The following is a 22,248-nucleotide window of genomic DNA, read 5'->3' on the forward strand; positions in this document are numbered from 1 at the left end:
TCTCTCTCTCTACACCTCTCCTTCCCTTTTCCCTCCCTCCCTCTCTCTCTCTTCTTGGTACCTTTTCCTCTGGATGGAAAATGAACATAAAACTACAGGCAATTCGTGTTGGCATCTGCGCTGAGTCTGACTCTCAAAATCAGGGCTTTTTTTCTCATAGAACGCTTTTTTGGATGGAACCTTGTAGGGTAGGCAAGGTGGGTTGTATGACACGTGTGAGTTCCGGCACCTTTTTCTTTTACAAAAAAAGCACTGCTCAAAATGATCCCAACTCTACAATATATAAAGATCTGACCGCTTTTGTCTTTATCATCCTGATGTTTCCCTTTCATATTTCAGTTCGCCAAATTGCAAAGTGTTCAGAATCCCTTTTCTCACGTTGGTTGGTGATAAAAGTTGTACAGTCATAATGCATTTCCTGAGGCATTTTTTTATGAAAAGGTTCTCCGCCGATTTCCTTTGGGTGACATGTGGTGGCATGGCTAATTTGCATCCTGCACTAAAAACGGCTCGGCTGATTTGAATGTTTCCTTCAAGGGCATTGCATCCTCATTGCTGTTGAAGACCTTCTAGTCAACAATTTTTGCCGCATGTTTATTTCCGCTACGCTATTTCTGTTTTCTCTCACAACAGCTACACTTAATTCTTATTTTTTTTCCTGTTGCCTTTTCAATGAGAGCGCTCTCTGAAGCTCAGCATAGCCTCCTGTTTAAGCATTCAATGTTTAAGAGAATCGTCAGTATCAAGAACACAGAATGGTTATTATCAATGATAAGATACTTTTGATTAGTTCTACTTTCATTTGTGTAAATAGAGATACAGTATAACAGAAATGGAAGATGGTAGATTGTGTGTATTTGTGGTGATCAAACATGCCTGATTGTGTAATTCTAGGGGGGGGGATAATTGAAGTTTTGATAATGTCAGATTAAGACCCTAATCTGATTTTTTTTACCAATTTCTGCTTGGAAACATCAGGCAATATTTAAAATTATTCCAGTATATGAATATCTGCAAAGAGTGCAGAGAAGAGCAACAAAGATGATTAGAGGACTGGAGGTTAAAACATATAATGAACAATTGAGGGAACAAGGTATGTCTATCTAACAAAGAGAAGGACTTGGGGGTGACATGACAGCAGTCTTCCAATATTTGAGGGGTTGCCACAAAGAAGAGGGGGGTCCACCTATTCTCCAAAGAACCTGAAGTCAGGACAAGAAGCAACGGATGGAAACTACTTAAGGAGAGAAGCAACCTAGAACTCAGGAGAAATTTCCTGACCATGAGAACAATTAACCAGTAGAAGAACTCACCTCCAGAAGTTGTGGGTGCTCCATCACGAGAGGTTTTTAAGAAGAGATTGGACAACCAATCTAGAAGACTAGAAGTCCTCCAAAGTCCCTTCTAACTCTGGTATTCTGTTCTATTCTGTTATTTTGGATCACCCGAAGGTAGAGCAAGAAGCAAAGGATGGAAAACTAATCAAGGAGAGAACCAACCTAGAACTTACTAGTGGGACATCTTCAAAGAAAAACAAGAAAGTCTAGTTGCCTCATGAAAAAGCCCCTTTGTGACTAGTGTTCTGTACCAGCCTGCTACCGGCCCTGCAGAAAAAGCAGGGACAACCCCTTTACAACCGGCAAGAGGCTGGAATTACGCCTGCCAAATTTATAGCTACAAAAACAAACAAGACACGAACCAAGAAACAGGAGCTTTAAGAAACATGAACCATCCGAGCGGTTGCCTTCAGCAAACCAGCCCTCCCAGACATTCCCCTTATATAGAGTTCAGGGCGTGGCTTCTCTCTCCCTCCTTCCGAGGTGCCCCATTGCCTTCCTCTGTTTACTCCTAATTGACTGCCTCCTGCGTCGGGCGTCCTTGAACAGGGCCAGCTGTGGGTCATCTTCATCCACACTGTCAGGCTCACACAGCTGGGTCTCCATGGTGACCAAGTGGGAGGGGCCTGGCTGAGGGCTATCATCAGCAAGATCTTCAACCCCCTCAGCAAGGTCTTCAACACCCCCCTCCTCCTCTGAGTCCTCCGACCCAACTGCCGAACCCACAGGCTGACCCTGAATCACAACAACTAGAACTAAGTAGAAATTTGCTGACAGTGGGAACAATCAACCAGTGGAACGGCTTGCCACCAGAAGTTGTGTGTACTCCGTCACTGGAGGTCTTTAGGAAGAGATTCGGCTGCCATTTGTCTAAAATAGTATGGGGTCTCCTGCTTGAGCGGGGAGTTGGACTAGAAGACCTCCAAGGTCCCTTCCAACTCTTGTTATTCTACTAAGGCTTGATGATGACCACATGAAGACCCTAATCTGATACTTTTACCCATCTCTTTTTGAAGATATCAAGCTGTGTTTAAATATGACTTTGAATCCACTTTCATTTTCTTCCTTGGAATAGTAAAATGCCTTGCAATATGATCCTCTCTTTGAGTTCATCCACAAGCAGGTAATGACCTCATTGTGATCCGAGTTCTGTGGTCTTTTTTTTAGAGAGAGAGAAACAAAACAAAAAATGACCTTGCCTTCCAGGTACTTGCTTATTTGTACAGATCGTGTTTCACCCGCAATTATGTACAGCCACATCTCGATTTGTAGGAACTCACGGTGTGTAATTAAGCGACCTTATTGTCCGCCAGGATGGCCTGCTCTAAATTCAACTCATTAGAAGCCATTTTGGTTAATCTTTTAGACAGTCGTTATTCAGAAACTTCCAAGGATCCCTAAGGCAGCCATTACGGCGTTTAGCTTTTTTAGAAAGTCAGATTGAAGTAAAAGAGGTTGGCTAATGAGTAGGTGAGTCAGAGAACCCTGTGGAAACGTTTGTGAAATTGTGAAGCAACTCTGGGTGACCTTGGGACAGGCGTTCTCTCTCAGCCCTCGGCAGAAGAAGGCGATAGCAGCCCACTTCTTTAAAATATTGTCAAGGAAATGAGAAGGGTAGTCCCCAGGACTCCAAACTGACTTGGAGTCTTAAATTTGACTGGAATTCTGGACGCTGCTAAGGTTTTATCAAGTAGTACTATAATGTACAACTTTATCAAACTGTACTAAGGTCACACCTGGAATGGTGCAGAGAAGAGCAACTAAGATGATTAAGGGCCTGCAGACAAAAACATACGAGGAACGCTTGCAGGAATTGGTCATGTCTAGTTTAATGAAAAGAAGGATGAGGGGGGACATGATAGCAGCCTTCCAATATCTCAGGGGCTGCCCCAAAGAAGAACTGGGGATTGAGCTATTCTCCAAAGCCCCTGAAGGCAGGACAAGAAGCAACGGAGGGAAATTAAATCAAGGAGAGAAGCAACCTGGAACTAAGGAGAAACTTCCTAACAGTGAGAACAGTCAATCGGTGGAACAGCTGGCCTTCAGAAGTTGTGGGTGCTCCATCACTGGAGGGTTTTTTAAGAAAAGGCTGGACGGCCACTTGTCTGAAATGGTGCAGGGTCCCCCACTTCAGATGGGGTTGGTCCAGAAGACCTCCAAGGTCCCTTCCAGCTCTATTCTGATTGATTGACTATGTGGTCATCAATAAAGGAGAAATTTTGTAGCTCAGGGGTGAAATGAAGGGTCCTTGGTGCTCTCTGAGCTTGGTGGTTTTCTTGCAGAAGTTTCATTATCCAAACTAGGCAACATCATCAGCGGTAGCATTGTCGGTCCCTGATCATCACTCTCTGGCACTGATGTTGTTACCTAGTCTGGGTAATGAAATGTCTGCAAGTAGAATGAAGGCTACTGCTAAGCTTGTAAGCCGCCCTGAGTCTTTGGAGAAGGGCGGGATATAAATGGAATTTTAAAAAAAAACCCACCAAGCTCAGGGAGTATGTAGCCATCTTGGAATTGAGCCTGACGTCTCTGTTCTGGATCCATACTCCTCCTGTCTTGGTAAGATCTCCTGGGTAATGCAGGCAGATGGATCCAAGCAGTGGTTGAGGAAGGAGGTGGTTCCGCCATTTTTGAAGGAAATGGAGCGTTGCTCCCTACTCAAAAGGCTAATCGTGGAACTGAATGTCTAGGGCAGGGGTAGGGAACCTTGGCTTTTTAATGACTTGTGGACTTCAAGACCCAGAATCCCTGAGCCAGCCATGCTGAGGGGAAAGGGAGAGGTTTACAAGCTGAGCCATGCTGACTCAGGAATTCTGGGAGTTGAAGTCCACGAGTCATAAAAGAGCCCAGGTTTCTCTACCCCTGGTCTAGGATAACTGGTTAGCAAGACTACCCTAGTACATTTTCTTGCTCCAGATGTTCAGTTTTTTTAATGCATTTTCTACTTACATTTTTGCCGTTTTGTTGAGAAGTGCATTCAGGCATCATGCTTTCATTTGGAAGTAGATTCTCTCCCGGTTTGAGAAATAAATTTAAGACACCCATACATGGAGTTCGCGCTTAGTGCTTAGAAGTAAAGTTGATGCAGTGAGATTGTCAAAAAAAAAAAAAAAACCCCAACAACAACAACCCTGCCATTGTCACCCAGTTGACATCTAAGGGGAAATATTTTGGTTACAACAATTCAGAAAGGATACAGGATTAACACAGTGTGATTGATGTGTTTGGTCCAAAGAAACCTTCAGGGTTGTTTTTTTTTTTTAAAAAAATAATAATTCAAAATTCCAGTTCTCTGGAATTCCCTACGTTCCCCTCTGCATCCTACACATGTGTTTTTATTCAAGCTGTGAGACAAGGAAAAAATTCCTCAGGGCCTCTGAACAGCAAAGCGTGTTTGAACTACACAAGCTTGGCTTGTAGCTGGAAATTCTGATTTCTGCCTTGTGTATCTTTACATCTCCTAAATTGCCACTCTGGAGTCAGTGGTTTCCACTGACAATAGAGTACATTTACCAAAGCAACCACACTTTATGTCATGGAAGGATGGAAAAAGAGATACGTTCACATTCATCGGAGCAATTGTTGAATGCCAGCTGATTCAGGTCTGTTAGCAATGAATTGATTTGTTCGCATTTTTTTTAAAAGCTGTTGCCCGCTAATAACACAGTCCTGGTCACTGGCACTCTTGGGAATGTCTTTCTGAAAAACAGGTTGAAGGACATGATTGGGAAGAAGAAAACCAGGTTTTGAGGATATCCATGACAGAAGTATCTACTCCCTAGCTCAAGAATAACAACTGTGTCTGTGGAGATCGTCAATCATCCAGGTTGTCCCCAAAGTGCTTTTCAAAAGGCAACTAGACTGACAACAGCAATCAGACTTGATGGGCTCCATATGACTTTGGGGTCCCCAGGCCCGCTGGCAGAACCATGTCTTCAGGGCGTTGTGAAAGAGTGTCAAAGTGGGGGCCAATCTAATCTCCACAAGGGTGATGTTCCACAGCCAGGGAGCCACCATAGAGAAGGCCGTTTTTCTTTGTTCCACCATAACATTCTCTGCCTCCTCGGTCAGACAAGTCAAGGAGATATGACTGGGAAAAATACGCTCCTTCAAAGGGTGATGAAGCTCTCTGACCTCTTCTTTTGTGAGTCAGGGAGATATTACTAGGAAAAGATGTCCTTCAAAGGGGTGATGTCCTTCAAAGGATGATGAAGTTCTCTGACCTCCTTTTTTGTGGGTAGATATGACTAGGAAAAGATGTCCTTCAAAGAGTGATGTCCTTCAAAGGATGATGAAGTTCTCTGACCACTTTTTTGTCGGTAGATGTGACTAGGAAAAGATGTCCTTCAAAGGGGTAATGTACTTCAAAGGGTGGTGAAGCTCTTCAACCTCCTCTTTTGTGGGTCAGGGAGATACGACTAGGAAGAGGTGTCCTTCAAAGCGGTGATGTACTTCAAAGGGTGATGAAGTTCTCTGACCTCTTCTTTTGTGGGTCAGGGAGATATGACTAGGAAAAGATGTCCTTCAAAGGGGTGATGTCCTTCAAAGGATGATGAAGTTCTCTGACCACTTTTTTGTCGGTAGATGTGACTAGGAAAACATGTCCTTCAAAGGGTGGTGAACTCTTCAACCTCCTCTTTTGTGGGTCAGGGAGATACGACTTGGAAGAGATGTCCTTCAAAGGGTGATGAAGCTCTTCAACCTCCTTTTTTGTGGGTCAGGGAGATACGCTAGGAAGAGATGTCCTTCAAAGGGTGGTGAACTCTTCAACCTCCTCTTTTGTGGGTCAGGGAGATACGACTTGGAAGAGATGTCCTTCAAAGGGTGGTGAACTCTCCAACCTCCTCTTTTGTGGGTCAGGGAGATACGACTTGGAAGAGATGTCCTTCAAAGGGTGATGAAGCTCTCTAACCTCCTCTTTTGTCCCTACAGGGTGAGACTTGCCCTATACTTGGGCGCTGATATTTTCAGCAATCAGCTATTGGATTTCTCAATTGCCCCCCTATTCTTTTTCTTCCAGCTTTCAAAGACATTGCAGGAGAAAGGCTGGCGAGTGGGAGACCTCTTCCAGGCAGTTCTGAAATATTGCGAAGCCATGGAGAAGTCTGCCGATGGGGACAGAGGCCTGGAAAGCAAAACACTCTTTGTGTGGCTTCAGGAGCATGTCTGAACAGCCGGGAAAGTTTCTGCTCGCTTCAATGCTTGGATCCATCTTGGAAAAATGAAAAAGAAAGAGAATGCGTGCTAGGTAGCAGATGTAACATAATTTGCATTGCGAGGAGCATTAAGCTGGAAGCAAATATTAACCGTACTGTACTGTCAAGTGGCTTTGTGAAACTCGGTGTGTTTTTTATCCTGTGTGTATGATCAGAATGAGGGTCTCCACCTGGCCTGGCCTCATCCGTCTGCAGCTCTGCTCTGTCCAGTTTGCTGCGGCGATGAGGAGATTTTTGCTTTCTCTATTTGAATGAGGATTCCTGCCAAACTAGGGCAAGGAAATGACGTATCATCTCAGTCTGGTTTCGTGTTTTTGTCTCTGTCATTTGTGTCTTTGCCATTTTTCCTCGCTTTTTTCCCTTGAAATAAATTGCAGGTCAAAAATTAGTGTTCAGTGGGTCCAGCGATAGTCAGCTGCTGCCTTTTTCTCTGAGGGCCTCGTGGCCTACAGATTTGACCACTCATTTCTTTGCTGCTTCTGCCGACTTCAACCAAGTTCTGCTGATGAGGCTGAAGAGAGGCCCAAATTACATCAGAACTGGGGTAAAAGTAGAGGTCAGGGTCAAATTGCATATTTTATTACTTGCACCAACAAACAACTGAGTATTCTCCATTCCCAAATGAAGGACGGTTGAAGACCGTAATTCTCAATATTGGGAATATATTACGGTCTTCAACCACTCTTCATTTGGGAATGAAGAATACTTGGTTTTTATTGGTGCAGGTAATAAAATCTGCACTTTGATTAAAAATATTATACGGATGAAGAACATACGTCTACAATCCACGTCCTCCAATACAGCCGTCATTCTCGAGAACATTGTATCGGAGAACATGGATTGTAGCTTGATGTTCTTCATCACAGTAATATTTTAATACTTCCTTTAGATATCAAATTATTATAGTCCCTCCTGAATACATTTTTCTTCCATTCTGTAAGACACTATCTTCATAAAACAAATAACCGCAGAGAAAAAGGCCAGAGTAGGCCAGTAGCTAAAAACCTTGAGTCTGTCAATCATTGTGCTTTTGGTTTATAAGGTGATGTCAGAAAACATATTTAATGTTGTGTCGTCAAAACATTGTTCCAGAACCAATGTTGTAGCTTTATAGGTCTTTTTCTTTCCTTTATGCAACTGCATTCGGTTAAATTGAGAACACAGCAGGTAAGATAATTTCGGCAGAAGATAATGTTTCTCAACCTTAGCCAGTTGAAGATGCGTGGACTTCAACTTCCAGAATTGAGGTTGAAGTCCACCCATCTTCAGATGGCTAAGGTTGAGAAACGCTGGCATAAGACATATCAGCATTGCATAATCATTTTGGAAAAACGATCACAGATCCAGGAGATTCCTCCATTTTGTGATGTGGATCAAGTTGGACTAGTTTGTACTGGAGGGAGTGGAGAAGAGGAAGCTAGGTCTTCCTGAGACCATATCACTGTATCATTCCTGGAGGAGAGACCACCATTTCAAGCTGGAGAACATTGCTGTAGGGTTACTGGTGCTCTCTAGAAAACAGGCAGTGTCTCCATTTGCTTCTGGTAAGGGTAAAAATGACGATGGAATGGAAGACCTCGCCTTGACCAACTTGCCACGGTCAACTCACCACAGCCAACTCGCCATGATCAATTCACCTTTCCAACTCACCATGGCCAACTCACCATAGCCAATTCAACTTGGCCAACTTGCTGTGGTCAACTCACCACAGCCAACTCGCCACGGTCAGCTCACCGCAGCCAATTTACCTTGGGCAACTCACCATGGTCAGCTCCCCACAGCCAATTCGCCATGGCCAACTTGTCGCAGGACAACTCGTCAAGGAATAACCCACTGGAGGACAAATCAACAATTCAATTATTTAAAATAATTTTAAAAACAATACTAAGTTTTGTCATTCACATGTTACTTTGGCCCTCCTTTGGCACCCTTTCTTTAATGATTCTATTCCACTATTTCTTTGATATGAGTGTAACTCTTGTCCCGCGGAGAGTTAACCAAGGCGGGTTGGCTGGAGCAGGTTGTTGTAGACCCAGCTGAGGTTGCTGAAAGGAAGCAGAAGCCTGTGAGCTACATCAATGTTAAACCTCTCGGTAGTCAACGGAGAGGAAGTGAGTAGCAGGTAGAAGGGGCCTGTGAAGATCAAGGAGATCTTCTAGGATTCATAATTGAGATTGGTGTTGCGAAGGAGGCATCCATACAGTTCCCAGAGGCAGAAAGATGTTGAACAATGTACCCTATTCAAGCCTTAACAGCAGGCTCAAAAGTTAATAGCTGAAGTTGTGGGACCGTTGTGTATTGTGGTCAGTGTACCTGGTTCTGCTTTTCTCAATTGACTAGTACAGAATGTGGAATTTACCTGCCGTTCCAGGAATATCAAAATACGTCTCTGAATGCTGTTCTTGCGTTGTTTGTTATACACATTTCAGACTTCCTTTGCAGAGAGCGTTGTCTTGTTTAGGAATTGTATAATATTTTGAATTGCGCTTAGGTGTGTTTGTGTGCACGGGCGCACATGTAAGTATGGAGAAGGAAAGTCAAAATGAAGATTTTCCACCACTCTAATGGTGGCGGTGGTTAGAAAATGGATGCAATTAGATAACGAGATGTGAATTTCAAGTTGCACTAAAGTTGTTGTTTTAACAGTACTTTAAAATAAATTGTATATAAGCAGACTTCGGTGTGGTTTAAAATTTGTCTCTTCAAAGAAGGCAAGCCTCAAAATAATTTGAGAAGACAGCAGATGCAAGTCAATGAAATGTAAGTATTAAATTTAAGTATTTCCATGTTACTTAACAGCATTGGCCCAGTGCAGTATTATGAATTCTTGCTCTTAAGTAGTCTTGTAGCCATGCCATACAAAATTTAAGAATTCCAAATATTTAGTTTGTCTCCCTGTATGTGTGTGTATATGTGCCACTCTCTATCTATCTATCTATCTATCTATCTATCTATCTATCTATCTATCTATCTATCTATCTATCTATCATCTGTCTCTGCCTAAGATTATCTGTGTCTGTCTCTGCCTATCAATTATCTATCTATATCTATCTATCTATCTATCTATCTATCTATCTATCTATCTATCTATCTATCTATATCTGTCTCTGCTTAAGATTATCTATCTGTGTCTGTCTCTGCCTATCAATTATTTCTATCTATCTATCTATCTATCTATCTATCTATCTATCTATCTATCTATCTATCTATCTATCTAGTATCCTTTCTCTATCATCTGTCTATTATCTACCTCTCTCTCTCTTTATCTCATCAAATCTCTATCTATCCACCTGTCATCTTAGATGATATAAATATATCATCTTTATCTCTTTCTCTCATCAAATCTCTATCTATCCAATCCCTATCTATCCATCTCTATCTATCCATCTGTCATCTTAGATGATATACTGTATATATCATCTTTATATCTATTTATCTATCTATCTATCTATCTATCTATCTATCTATCTATCCACCCATCCTCTCCTTTTTATCTATCTATCTATCTATCTATCTATCTATCTATCTATCTATCTATCTATCTATCTATCTAGTATCATTTCTCTATCATCTGCCTATTATCTACCTATCTCTCTCTTTCTCTCATCAAATCTCTATCTATCCATCTGTCATCTTTGTATCATCTATATCTGTCTGTCTGTCTATCTATCTGCCATCTTTCTCTGCCTACCAGATTATCTATCAGATTATTTCTATGTATCTATCTTGTATCATTTCTCTATCATCTATTTCTATTATCTACCTATCTTTCATCTAACCGCTATCATCTATCCATCTGTCATCTTTCTATCTATCTATCTATCTATCTATCTATCTATCTATCTATCTATCTGTCTATCTTTCTATCTATCATCTATCTATCTATCTATCTATCTATCTATCTATCTATCTATCTATCTATCTATCTATCTATCTATCTACCTACCTACCTACCTACCTACCTACCTACCTACCTACCTACCTACCTACCTATCTATCTATCTATCTATCTATCTATCTATCTATCTATCTATCTGTTGCAATGGTAAAAACGTAAACTCCTAACAGGCAAAAGAAAGCAATAAAAGGATCTCAGAAACCTATTTTAGATAGGGTTCCCTAGAGGATCAGGAATCACTTCCCACGTGTCAGAAAATTTCCCAGGTCTCTCGAGTCTAGACAAGATCCTTTTCTGATCAATTCTTAATTTTAGGATCCAAGGCAGTTTTTCAAAACGAATTCTTTGAAAAGACAGATTTTAGAATTAGGATTCTGACTAATGTTTTATTCACAGAAGGGGAAAAGATATTCATGAGCCAGTAAACTGCTTTTCTATGCGTTTCTAAGGTTTTGTATCCCGCATGAAGATTGTTGAGTCCCTTCCCAGCCTTTGCATAAAGATCTGGCTGGCCCCACTTCTAAAAGTCTTCAGCAAATGAAGATGTGTTTGCTCAAAACAAGATCAATAATCAAGTGTCTATTTCTGGATTCAGATCAAGGACACTTGTCTTAATAAGCATAAGCTTTGCTGGATCTCAGCCCAGTCCGGTAAAATTCAACCTCCCGTTTCTGAAAGTCAGCCATATGCTCTAGAGAAGGTTAAAAACAGGCAGTCTTTCATCCAAGTTCTCTGGCAGGCTAGTCAGAAAAAAACTTCTTTTTCAGAGCCCAGAATGTTTCCCCAATACTCTGACAGAGGGCAGACGTAGTATAAAGGAAAATTAGAAAAATGTAAATGTCAGTGAACAAATGCAATGTGAAATTGTATTTGGAAATGATTTTTTGCTGGAATTCTTGTAGATGGAGTACAAAACAGTAATGTATACTTTTTTTGTTTTTGCATCACCTGAATCTTGTCGGGTTAAAACTAATGGTGATTTGCATTTTTAGGTTTTACAGACCAATGCGTGTGTAAAATCAATATAGAAGATTTTTATAGTCAGTTGGAATAATAAGGTGGGCAGCATATAAATTTAATAAGTGAATGGATAGGTGGATGGATGATACATAGACAGACAGACGGATGGATGATGGATAAATTGATCAATAGATAATGTGGATGGATGGATGAGAGAGATATGATAGATGATAGAATACAGATGGGTGAGTGGATGGATGGATATATAGATTGATAGATAATGTGGATGGATGGATAGATAGATGATAGATAAATAGAATATAGATGGGTGAGTGGGTGGATGGATGGATAAATATTGGTAGATAATGTGGATGGATGGATGGATGGATGATAGATGATGCATAGATAATCTGATAGGCAGAGACAGACATGATAGATAGATAGATAGATAGATAGATAGATAGATAGATAGATAGATAGATAGATAGATAGATAGACAGACAGAGATACAGAAAGACAGATGATTGATAAATGATAGAAAGATAGATATGGATGGATGGATGGATAGATAGACACAGAAAGACAGATGATTGATAAATGATAGAAAGAGATACAGATGGATGGTTGGATGGATAGATAGATAGATAGATAGATAGATAGATAGATAGATAGATACACAGAAAGATGATTGATAAATGATAGAAAGATAGATACAGATGGATAGATAGATAGATAGATAGATAGATAGATAGACAGACAGACAGACAGACAGATGATTGATAAGTGATAGAAAGATAGATACAGATGGATGGATGGATGGATGGATGGATGGATGGATGGATGGACAGACAGACAGAGACAGACACAGAAAGACAGATGATTGATAAATGATAGAAAGATAGATACAGATGGATGGATAGATAGATAGATAGATAGATAGATAGATAGATAGATAGATAGATAGATAGATAGATAGATAGATATGCTATTTGGGATGTAGTCATCTCCAAAAAGTTAATTTGAAAAATAATGTGATTGGAATTGTAATTGCCCCTTAGGCTGGTAATTAGCTGTTTAAGCAGACATTCTCAAAAATCTTAGGGGTGGGAAAACAGGTGAGGGTCTTCTGAAAGGATTATTAAGGACCTTCCTCATCCTTGCTCAAAGATTTATCAATGGAGCTCCTGGGGGAGACATCGTAAGTGAAAAACAAAATAACAGCAAGAAGGAAAATGTGTTGTCCATGCTTACGTGACCTACGTAATATACAATATGAGTAATGTGTTGTGTTCTTTCTATCATTGTTGCTTAACACTGTTAGCAGCCTAGTTTTAAAACAACTGATTACCCAGAGTAGGAATTCAGGGTCACTGTTCCCAAGGTGTATCCCAAGTCCTTCCAATTTCATGTAATTTTTCCCCCCTTGGATCTATCTTCCCCGGGGAAGCAGCTGTTGGAGCTGAAGCATGCGCCATCATCACTTTCTCCACTCTCGGAGGAACATCACAACAGGATGTGCAGCCAGATGTTTTTTGTCTCACTGAAAACTTTTGTCAGGCCCTTTGTGTGGGGCCGCTTTGCTAGATTAGTTTAAATAAATGCAAATATCTTTATATTTATATTTACTGTGGTCGATCATAGTTTCACTGCCCAGAGGAGAACAAAAATAGGCATAGAGGTTGAATGAAATGGTGAGAATGTGAATGGGCTGTAACGTCTCGATGGGGCCGAGTTCAATCTTCTTACTGCAGTTGAGTTAGCTCCCTTTATCGATATATTCCCAACGCTCTCGTTGGCACGGCCTTTAACTGGACGAAATGGTGCAGTCACAGGGCCATAGTTTTTGAACCAAGTTGGCTCAAATGAGCTAACTCGCAGAATGTGTCTAAAATCTGAGATCCGTCAACCCAAGGAAATGAAATGTGGGGATGTTGCAGCTGCTCCGGTGCTGTTGGCTGCACCTGTGGCATAGAAAGCTTCGTTTTTAATGTTGTGTGACAGCTTCCCAGGCAGTCTCACAATCCCTTGTTCCATTATCCAGTCAGTGGCATCCATTTAACTGCCTGTGGGAAATCGAAGGGAAGGGAAGGGAAGGGAGGAAGGAAGGAAGGGAGGAAGGGAGGGAGGGGGATATGGAAGGAGGGAGGGGAAAGGAAGGGAAGGGAGCTGGGAAGAAGGGAGGGAGGAAAGAAGGGAACTGGGAAGGAGGGAGGGAGGAAGAGAGGGAGGAAGGGAGGGAACTGGGAAGAAGGGAGGGAGGAAAGGAAGGAAGGAAAGAAGGAAGGAAGGAAGGAAGGAAGGAAGGAGGAGGAGGAAGAAGAGGGAGGAGACATTTAGGGAAAGAAAGAAAGAAAGAAAGAGAAAGAAAGAAAGAAAGAAAGAAAGAAAGAAAGAAAGAAAGAGAAAGAAAGAGGAAGGAAGGAAAGAAGGAAGGAAAGAAGGAAGGAAGGAAGAGGGATATGGAGGGAGGGAGGGGGAAAGAAGGAAAGGGAGCTGGGAAGAGGGAGGAAGGAAGGAAGGGAACTGGGAAGGAGGGAGAGAGGAAGGGGGATATGGAGGAAGGGAGGGAGGGGGAAGGAAGGAAAGAGAATGAAACTGGGAAGGAGGAAAGGAGGAAAGAAGGGAACTGGGAAAAAGAAGGGAGGGAGGAAGAGAGGGAGGGAGGGAACTGGGAAGAGGGAAGAGGGAGGGAGGAAGGAAGGAAGGGAAATTTCCGATACTCCCTGCCAGCTTCCTCACAATTTTTACTTTATTCCAAAGATTAAAATACAAAATCCAAAAAGGGGGGAAAAAATTAACCGAGACAAAATAAAACTTGGCAAAAACATTAAAATGTGAATTGAAAGGGCAAAACACAAAAGCACATAGTATTCCCCCCCCCCGCACAGTTGAACACCGACAACTCTATTGCAATCTCCCCACCCCCTCCCTCCTTGCAAAGCAGGCCCAAAATTGATAAGCATCTACAGGAAAAAAAGTACCTTCTCTTCTCCACCATTTCGCAGCTCAGCAGCCCAGATTTCTGTTTGAGCCTTAGGAGGGGATTAAAAAAAAAGGTGTAGCTGTGTTAAACATGGCAGGAATTTCAATTAGGGGCATTTTCTTCAGGCTCATGAGACAGTTCGGGAAAGGAAAGGTGGCTTCAATAAACAGCTGAAAGACGCTGCATCTGTATTGGTAGAAGGTCCAGAGTTTATTTTTTTAATTTTTTTTAATTAAATTTATATATTTTTTTTTATTACATTTATATCCCGCCCTTCTCCGAAGACTCAGGGCGGCTTACAAGACTCAGGGTGGTTTACAGGGCATTTAAAACAACCCATAGAAAAGTTAAAAACAAATTAAAAAAGATTAAATCATCCCTAGAATTAAAAACCCCAGTTAAAAATTCTCAGAGTGGATCGGAAGCCTTTGAGAAATCAAAGCTGATAATTGCATGTGTGCAAAAAGATTGCTCGATTTGAGCCTAGGGGATAAAATTTGCTGAAATGAGCTGTGATTAAGTGGCCGCCTTCACTTGAGACCAAATGCTGAATCGGTTTCAATTAGCATGTCTCAGAGGTTAATTTTCCATGGAGATTTTTTTTCCTTTTTCTTCTTCCTTTTCTCTCTTTTTTCCCCTCCGTCTGTCCTTCAAAACCACTCGGGGACATCCCATTTACGCTTCTACACTTTCTACAGGAATGACTTGGTCAGCTAACGTTTTTCAATATATTTTATGTTACTACCTCATTCCTGAAATGAGAAGAAAGGCGTGAGTGGCTATGTGGTTCACCAAAGCAGCTGCAAGATTCTCCCCTTGAACACCAAAATATACCAACACAGCTGGTTTTTTTTTTTGCCGAAGAAGCATCTGAAGCACGTTACCATCCAGATGTTCGGAGCCAGAAGCAAGACTGGTGTGAATTAAGTAAAATCGTAACGTACCCAAAAAACGTCTGCTTTACTATATGACACTCGCGTAACTATTAACGATTTGTCACACAGCCATCCAGATGTTCACGCTGGATCTGGCATTTTATCCACCTATGAAGCCCTTCCCCCAAAAAATCAGACAGTTCTTTGATAGCCTTAAAGGTCTCGTTGCAGGATGAAAGCTCTACCAAGTCAAGTCGTCCTTTGCAATTGATGCAGCCAATTTCCCCTTAACTTGTGTGTTACTTTCAGAGTTAGAATTAGATGATACTGGTGTGTGTGTGTGTGTGTGTGTAAGAATGTGTATGGGAATTAGTTAGACATAACAACATCGTAGTAGAGTGTTTTTCCAGGTTGTTTGAAATAAGAGATGATAAGAGATGGCGGGTTGGAGAACTGGAGGGAAGGTCTGCATTTCAAAGTAATTGGAGAATGTGATTTATGACTGTTAATTAGAGGAGGGAATTGTGTTTTGATACTATGTGTTTAGGAGAGGGGAATTCAGATTTCGGCTTTGACCACCTACGTGCCGATGCTAGGCTTCTTCAATAAAGATTCTTTAAGGAAAACAATGCCTCGAAGTTCTTTTGAAGAGTTTCATCTGTCAGAACCGCGACACCCTGCTGTTTTCAAGGACTCTATTTATTTTATTTTATTTTTAAAAAAGAAATGCTTTATAGATATGCCCAATCTGAGGTCTTTGCAAGTTGCATAACTCTTTGCAAGAGCTAATGGCAGAGGTGACTCTTCCCCTGCTTCTCTTCAACCCGCCACACACACTGTGTGTTGCCTGGAAAGATCTCGTGGTCAATGTCCACTTAGTGCCACTAAGTTCATCTGGCATCTTCTCAAGAACGGAAGTCGCCCTTCTTGTCCCTCCTTGGGCTGTGTGAGCAATTCTTTTTTTTTTTGGAACGTCCCATCCATCTTCCATGGAAAAGATTTGTCTTTCTAATTTTTCTTTTTGTCCTTGTCTCCCTCCCTCTCTCTCCCCTCCCTCCCCTCCTCTCTCATTTCAAACTTCTTTAAGGAGCTTGGAAAAAAAACATAAACAAACCCAGTTACCTTAAGACATCCAGGGGAAATGAGCAGATGTTGATAATTATGGCTTTGGGCTCCACTCGATTCGATTCTGCGGTGAGCAGAACGCTTGTTTATACCTAAGCTTAAGAACCAAAATGTAGACTCAGTCATGATTGTGTTGTTTTAGAGTCACTGGGTGAACATCTGGGTGAAAAATGAGGAATTTTCTTCTACCACTGGAGTTTGGTGACCGGGCAGATGACACTGGTCGATGAAACCAAGACCTCCAAAGTTCAAGTGACCTGCTTCCAGCAATGGTGATGGTCACCTCAACCCTCTTGAAATGAAACCAACAGCAGTTATTTGCAGAGCAGAAAGATGAAGGCAGATAAAGATTTCCTTTGTGATTGGACTCAGTCCTTCTTTCTTCTCCTCTTCTCCTTCCTTCCTTCCTTCCTCCTCCTCCTCTCTTTTCTTCATCTCTTTCCTTCATCTTCCTTCTCTTTTCTTTCTTTCTCCCTCCCTCCCATGCTTTTTTCTTCTTCCTTTATTCCTCTTCCTCCTTTCTTCCCTTCTCCCTCCCTCCTCCTCTTCCTTCCTTCCTTCCTTCCTCCTCCTCCTCCTCCTCCTTCTTCTCCCTTCTCCCTTCTCCTTCCTTTCTCCCTCCCTTTTTCCCCTTCCTCCTCTTCCCTCTTCCCTCCCTCCCTCCCTCGCTCCCATTCTTCCTCCTCCTATCTATTTATATTTAGAAGCCAGAATGGCAAATCTGACATGGTCAGAGGTCCCCTAACTTGCTTTTCTGACCAGCAAGAAGGGTTTTCAAGGATGGGAACTGAAGCAGAAGTTACCCCCAACATTTGTGACCAAATGGTTAACTATGTTAGGCTTTTGGAAGAGAGTATTGAGAACATTTCTGTTCTGTACCAGCCTGCTACATGCCCTGCAGAAAAGGCAGGAACAACCCCTTTACAAACGGCAAGAGGCTGGAATTACGCCTGCCAAATTTATAGCTACAAAAACAAACAAGACACGAACCAAGAAACAGGAGCTTTAAGAAACACGAACTATCCAAGCGGTTGCCTTCAGCAAACCAGCCCTCCCCACACATTCCCCTTATATAGAGTTCAGGGCGTGGCTTCTCTCTGCCTCCTTCCGAGAAGCCCCATTGCCTTCCTCTGTTTACTCCTAATTGACTGCCTCCTGCGTCGGGCGTCCTTGAACAGGGCCAGCTGTGGGTCATCTTCATCCACGCTGTCAGGCTCACACAGCTGGGTCTCCGTGGTGACCAAGTGGGAGGGGCCTGGCTGAGGGCTCTCATCAGCAAGATCTTCAACCCCCTCAGCAAGGTCTTCAACACCCCCCTCCTCCTCCTCTGAGTCATCCGACCCAACTGCCGAACCCACAGGCTGACCCTGAATCACAACAATTTCAAGGGTAGAAACAGAAGAGGTTTGCTTCAGAGACACCACCCCGATTTCCCATTTCCATCGATATTATCATTTTTAAATAACAACAACCACAAAACCCAAGCCATGGAGTTGGGCTTGTGGCTCTTGGTTGTCCATCTCTTCAAAGCAGCGCCGGTCACGCGGAAAGAGGAAGAACAGGACATCAGCTCAGTGATGGAAGAAGCTCAAGGATGTTGTGAAGGCAACGGTCTAAACATTAAAAAATAATGACAAGTCTGTGGATGGAGCAATTTGGGACTTTTCAGCTGAGGGGAGTTTCCTAAAGTGGGAAAAAATGTAAAAATTATGTAACTAACAATTTAGACAGGGAGATGCATTTCAAACAGATTGAAATAGTTCTCTTGAGCTGGGAGAGGACAGCCTTTCTGTAAATCATCCCTAAATAAAGTGGGCTCCAAAATAACTGAATAACAGAGTTGGAAGGGACCTTGGAGATCTTCTAGTCCAACTCCTGCTCAAGCAGGAAACCCCTAGACCATTCCAGACAAATGTTGTCCTATCGTTAATGGCCAGATCAGGACAAGGTACCTTGGATCATTCCTGTCTTCAGGCATTCTCGGGGTTCAACTGGGTAAATGTTGAGTGAATAGTTATGTTGGCTCACGGCATCTCAACCTTGCGATGGGCTGCGCGTTACCCTGGTGAATAGGCAGGGACTTGTTCAGCATCATTGACCATAAGCCAAGTGAGAACTTGTTGGCTTCTAATGTGGGGTAGTGGGAGATCGCTAAGTACTGGTAACTGGTGCAGCACAGGTGTGAGATGCAGTGTGCCACAGATGACATGGATTGCCTTGCGGAGTTGGACACCCAACATTATGCTTTTCTTTGCTTTTCTTTGCTTTGCTTTGCTTTTCTTTGCTTTTCTTTTATTTTTTTCCTTTTTTTCCTTTTCTTTCTTTTCATCCCTCTCTCCCTCCCTTTCTTTCTTTCTTTCTTTCTTTCTTTCTTTCTTTCTTTCTTTCTTTCTTTATCTATCTAGCTATCTCATCTATCATCTATCTACAGTTTCTATCATCTATCTGTTTGTCTGTCTATCTATATCTATCTATCATATCTCTCTCTCTCTCTCTCTCTCTCTCTCTCTCTCTCTCTCTCTCTCTCTCTCCCTATCTATCATCTATCTATCATCTATCATCTATTTGTCATCTATCTATCTATCATCTATCTATTAAAATGTACAATTCTTGGTTTAAAGCTTTACTAACTTTATTGCCCCATATTTACAGGTTAGAGCTAAATTTGTATTTAACTGAAAGAGAAGCTTGAAGGGAAAAGATGGTTTGATTTAATGATAGCCATTAATTGTAACAAGAAGGAACCCGAGTGGATTAAGGACTATGATCTGATTAAGATGTATAAAACTAATTGAGTAATTAATTGTGCATGGAAATCCTGATATTGCAAGGTGATTAACGATAGTGAGATTAAGCACTTGAAAAATCTTTTTTGGCTGACTAGAAAACGGAAACTTAAAAAGTCTGTAGAAAAAGTATTCCCTTTCTCTCATGTTGCTACAATGCAGTGTATTTTAGGAAAATTTGGCCAAGCTAAACTTTGGATTCCACTGCAAGTCTACTTTTTGTTGATATAACGAGAAGGAGCACGTTTGTAGGCAAAAAAGTCTAAAAGATTAGACAATGCCCATAAAAACCAGGTTCTAGGAGATGATCAGGGTGAGCTGGAGGGTGGCGTTAAACGGGTTATAAGTTTGGAATCACTGCACAGTCACATTTTATCAAGCTCCAGTTTAGCTTGGACTGTTAGTTGCTCAGATTCTTGTCTATAGGTGGCAAGAATAAACTGGCATTGGCCAGTCCCACTCATGCCAGCAGAGGAGACATCCATCCATCCATCCACCATCTCCCTCCCGTCCGTCCATCTGTCCGTCCATCCATCATCCATCCATCCTACCATCGTTCCATCCACCATCTCCCTCCCTCCCTCCCTTTCTTCCTTCCCTCCATCTTTCCCTCCATTATCATCCTCCCTCTCTCCCTTCCTTCCACAAGACCAAGATCGAACTTTAGGCTTGTTAATCCGCCCCGAGGCCTCTCATTTGTGGAGTCCCTCAGGGGTCGGTTCTCTCGCCTCTCCTGTTCAACATCTATATGAAGCCGCTGGGCGAGATCATTCGTGGCTTCGGGGTGGGGTATCACCAGTACGCTGATGATACCCAACTTTTTCTTTCCACCCCGAACCAACCCAGTGATGCCCTCTCCGTGATGTCCCAGTGCCTGGAGGCGGTTCAGGTCTGGATGGGGAGAAACAGGCTTCGTCTCAATCCCGCCAAGACTGAGTGGCTGTGCATATCGGCATCTCGGGTTAACCAAGTTATTCCACCTCTAACGATGGGGGGTGAGGTGTTACCCCCCGTTGATAGGGCTCGCAACTTGGGCGTCCTCCTGGATTCACGGCTCAATTTTGAAGATCACATAGGAGCCGTGACCAGGGGGGCTTTTGCACAGGTTCGCCTGGTGCGCCAGTTGCGTCCCTATCTGGACCGAGACGCCCTACGCACAGTTACTCATGCGCTTTGACCTCCCGTTTGGACTACTGTAACGCTCTCTACATGGGGCTGCCCTTGTGGACCACTCGGAGGCTTCAACTGGTGCAGAATGCGGCCGCGTGAGTTGTAATGGGGGTCTCCCGATACTCCCATGTAACACCTCTACTCTGCGAGCTGCATTGGCTTCCGGTTGCCCTCTGGGTGAAATTCAAGGTGCTGGTTATCACCTATAAAGCCCTACATGGCCTGGGTCCGGGGTATTTGAGGGAACACCTGCTGCCGGCATCAAACGCCCTTCGCCCAGTGCGCTCCCACAGGGAGGGTCTGCTCAGGGTCCCGCCGGTAAGAGATTGCCGGCGGGTGACACCCAGGGATAGGGCCTTCTCAGTGGGGGCGCCTGCCCTCTGGAACCAGCTGCCGGTGGAGCTGAGGACTGCCCCCGACCTCCGATCATTCCGCCGGGGCCTGAAGACCTGGCTCTTTGAGCTCTCGGGCCCAGGCTGAGGAGAAATTGATTTTAATTGGGGTTTTTAATAGTACAGGGTTGATTTAATATTTTTTAAATTGGTTTTTAACTTTTGTATGGTTGATTTTTAACTTCCCTGTAAACCGCCCTGAGTCCTCAGGGAAAGGGCGGTATATAAATGCAATAAAATAAAATAAATAAATAAATAAATAAATAAATGTTTCTTTCAAATTAATCCAAATTACTCAACTTTTTTTAAATTTTCAGGTCTAAGAATTCTAGAAAGCGGATATTCGACAAGGCAGTCCTTTCATTTGCAGCTTTCGGTTCCCACTGAGTCATCAGAAAATTCCGGTGTCTACCACACCTTTGGGTTCTGATCATCCAAACCAGACAGTGCTGTATTAAATCCTGTTTATTTAGTTTAGTGGGTGTTGGTTTTTTTGTGCAAAATTGCTTAAAATTGGACAGATAGATTTTTTTAAGGAACTTTTGATCCCCTGGGAGACACATTCTATTGAGGGAAAAAAAACACCCGCTGGTTTCCAAGACTCACAACACATTCTACACCACCGTAATTCCCTTGATTGGGAACATATGCAAAAGTGATCCACAAATGCACCATTTCCTGGATTCCTGTTTTACATTTATCACTGGACCGTCTCTGTGACCACTCGAGTGTTAAATTGAACTCCAAGCATATCCACACACCATCCATCGGGGTTAAACTAGAATAACTCAGTTCAGTCAATGTTGTAATCAGCTCCATTTCCTATGATTAGTCCTCCAAGAAAAAGAGTTGAAGTGAAAGAAGGGCTGGAAACCCACCCCCCCCCCCAGCAAGGAAACACGTTTCTCATGAACTGCTGGAATAGCCGAATCCTGCTGTGTTCCTAGTCGGGGTCAGGATCGCACATACCTCCCAGTTCAGAAGATTGATTGTTTAAGCCTAAACCACAGGAATCTAGTCAGCTAATGTACACTACTAAATTGGCACTAGTTAATGGCCAACGGACCTCAAGAGGGACTTAGACCATATGTGGGAAGATAAGGACTCTAGGCTTAAATCCGCCTCCCAGCTCTGCCTGTTCTTCTCCTACAGAAAGTGATTCACATGATCTCATTGCCTCTTGCTGGTAGTGCTTGGTGCAAGATTTTATGAGATGCTTCCCAAAGGATAAGGTAGAATGGAATGGAATGGAACGGAGTGGAGTAGAATAGAAGTAGAATGGAATGGAATGGAATGGAACGGAATGGAACGGAACAGAACAGAATAGAATAGAATAGAAGTAGAATAGACTAGAGGTAGAATAGAATGGACTAGAATGGACTAGACTAGAATGGACTAGACTAGACTAGAAGAAGGGGACGACAGAGAATGAGGTGGCTGAATGGAGTCACTGAAGCAGTAGGCGTGAGCTTAAATGGACTCCAGAAGATGGTAGAGGACAGGAAG

The 22,248-nt window shown here is 42.6% G+C and overlaps 1 protein-coding gene and 1 long non-coding RNA gene across 2 annotated transcripts in view; one reads left to right on the forward strand and one right to left on the reverse strand.

The window, feature by feature from the left end:
- Positions 1–6,507, forward strand: part of AKAP11 (A-kinase anchoring protein 11) — a gene marked incomplete at its 3' end in the record, with an annotated part of 55,325 nt that extends 48,818 nt beyond the window's left edge. The window contains exons 11-13 of the mRNA XM_083362573.1: positions 5,922–6,021; positions 6,198–6,270; positions 6,358–6,507. Of these exons, the coding sequence (XP_083218699.1) occupies positions 5,922–6,021; positions 6,198–6,270; positions 6,358–6,507 (323 nt within the window). The remainder of the gene's footprint in view (positions 1–5,921; positions 6,022–6,197; positions 6,271–6,357) is intronic.
- LOC310640200 overlaps positions 1–22,248 on the reverse strand; it is a 272,544-nt gene that overhangs the window by 77,769 nt on the left and 172,527 nt on the right. The window lies entirely within an intron of this gene.

The sequence above is a fragment of the Vipera ursinii genome, assembly GCF_947247035.1.
Source record: "Vipera ursinii genome assembly, chromosome: 4".
Classification (NCBI taxonomy): Eukaryota; Metazoa; Chordata; class Lepidosauria; order Squamata; family Viperidae; genus Vipera; species Vipera ursinii.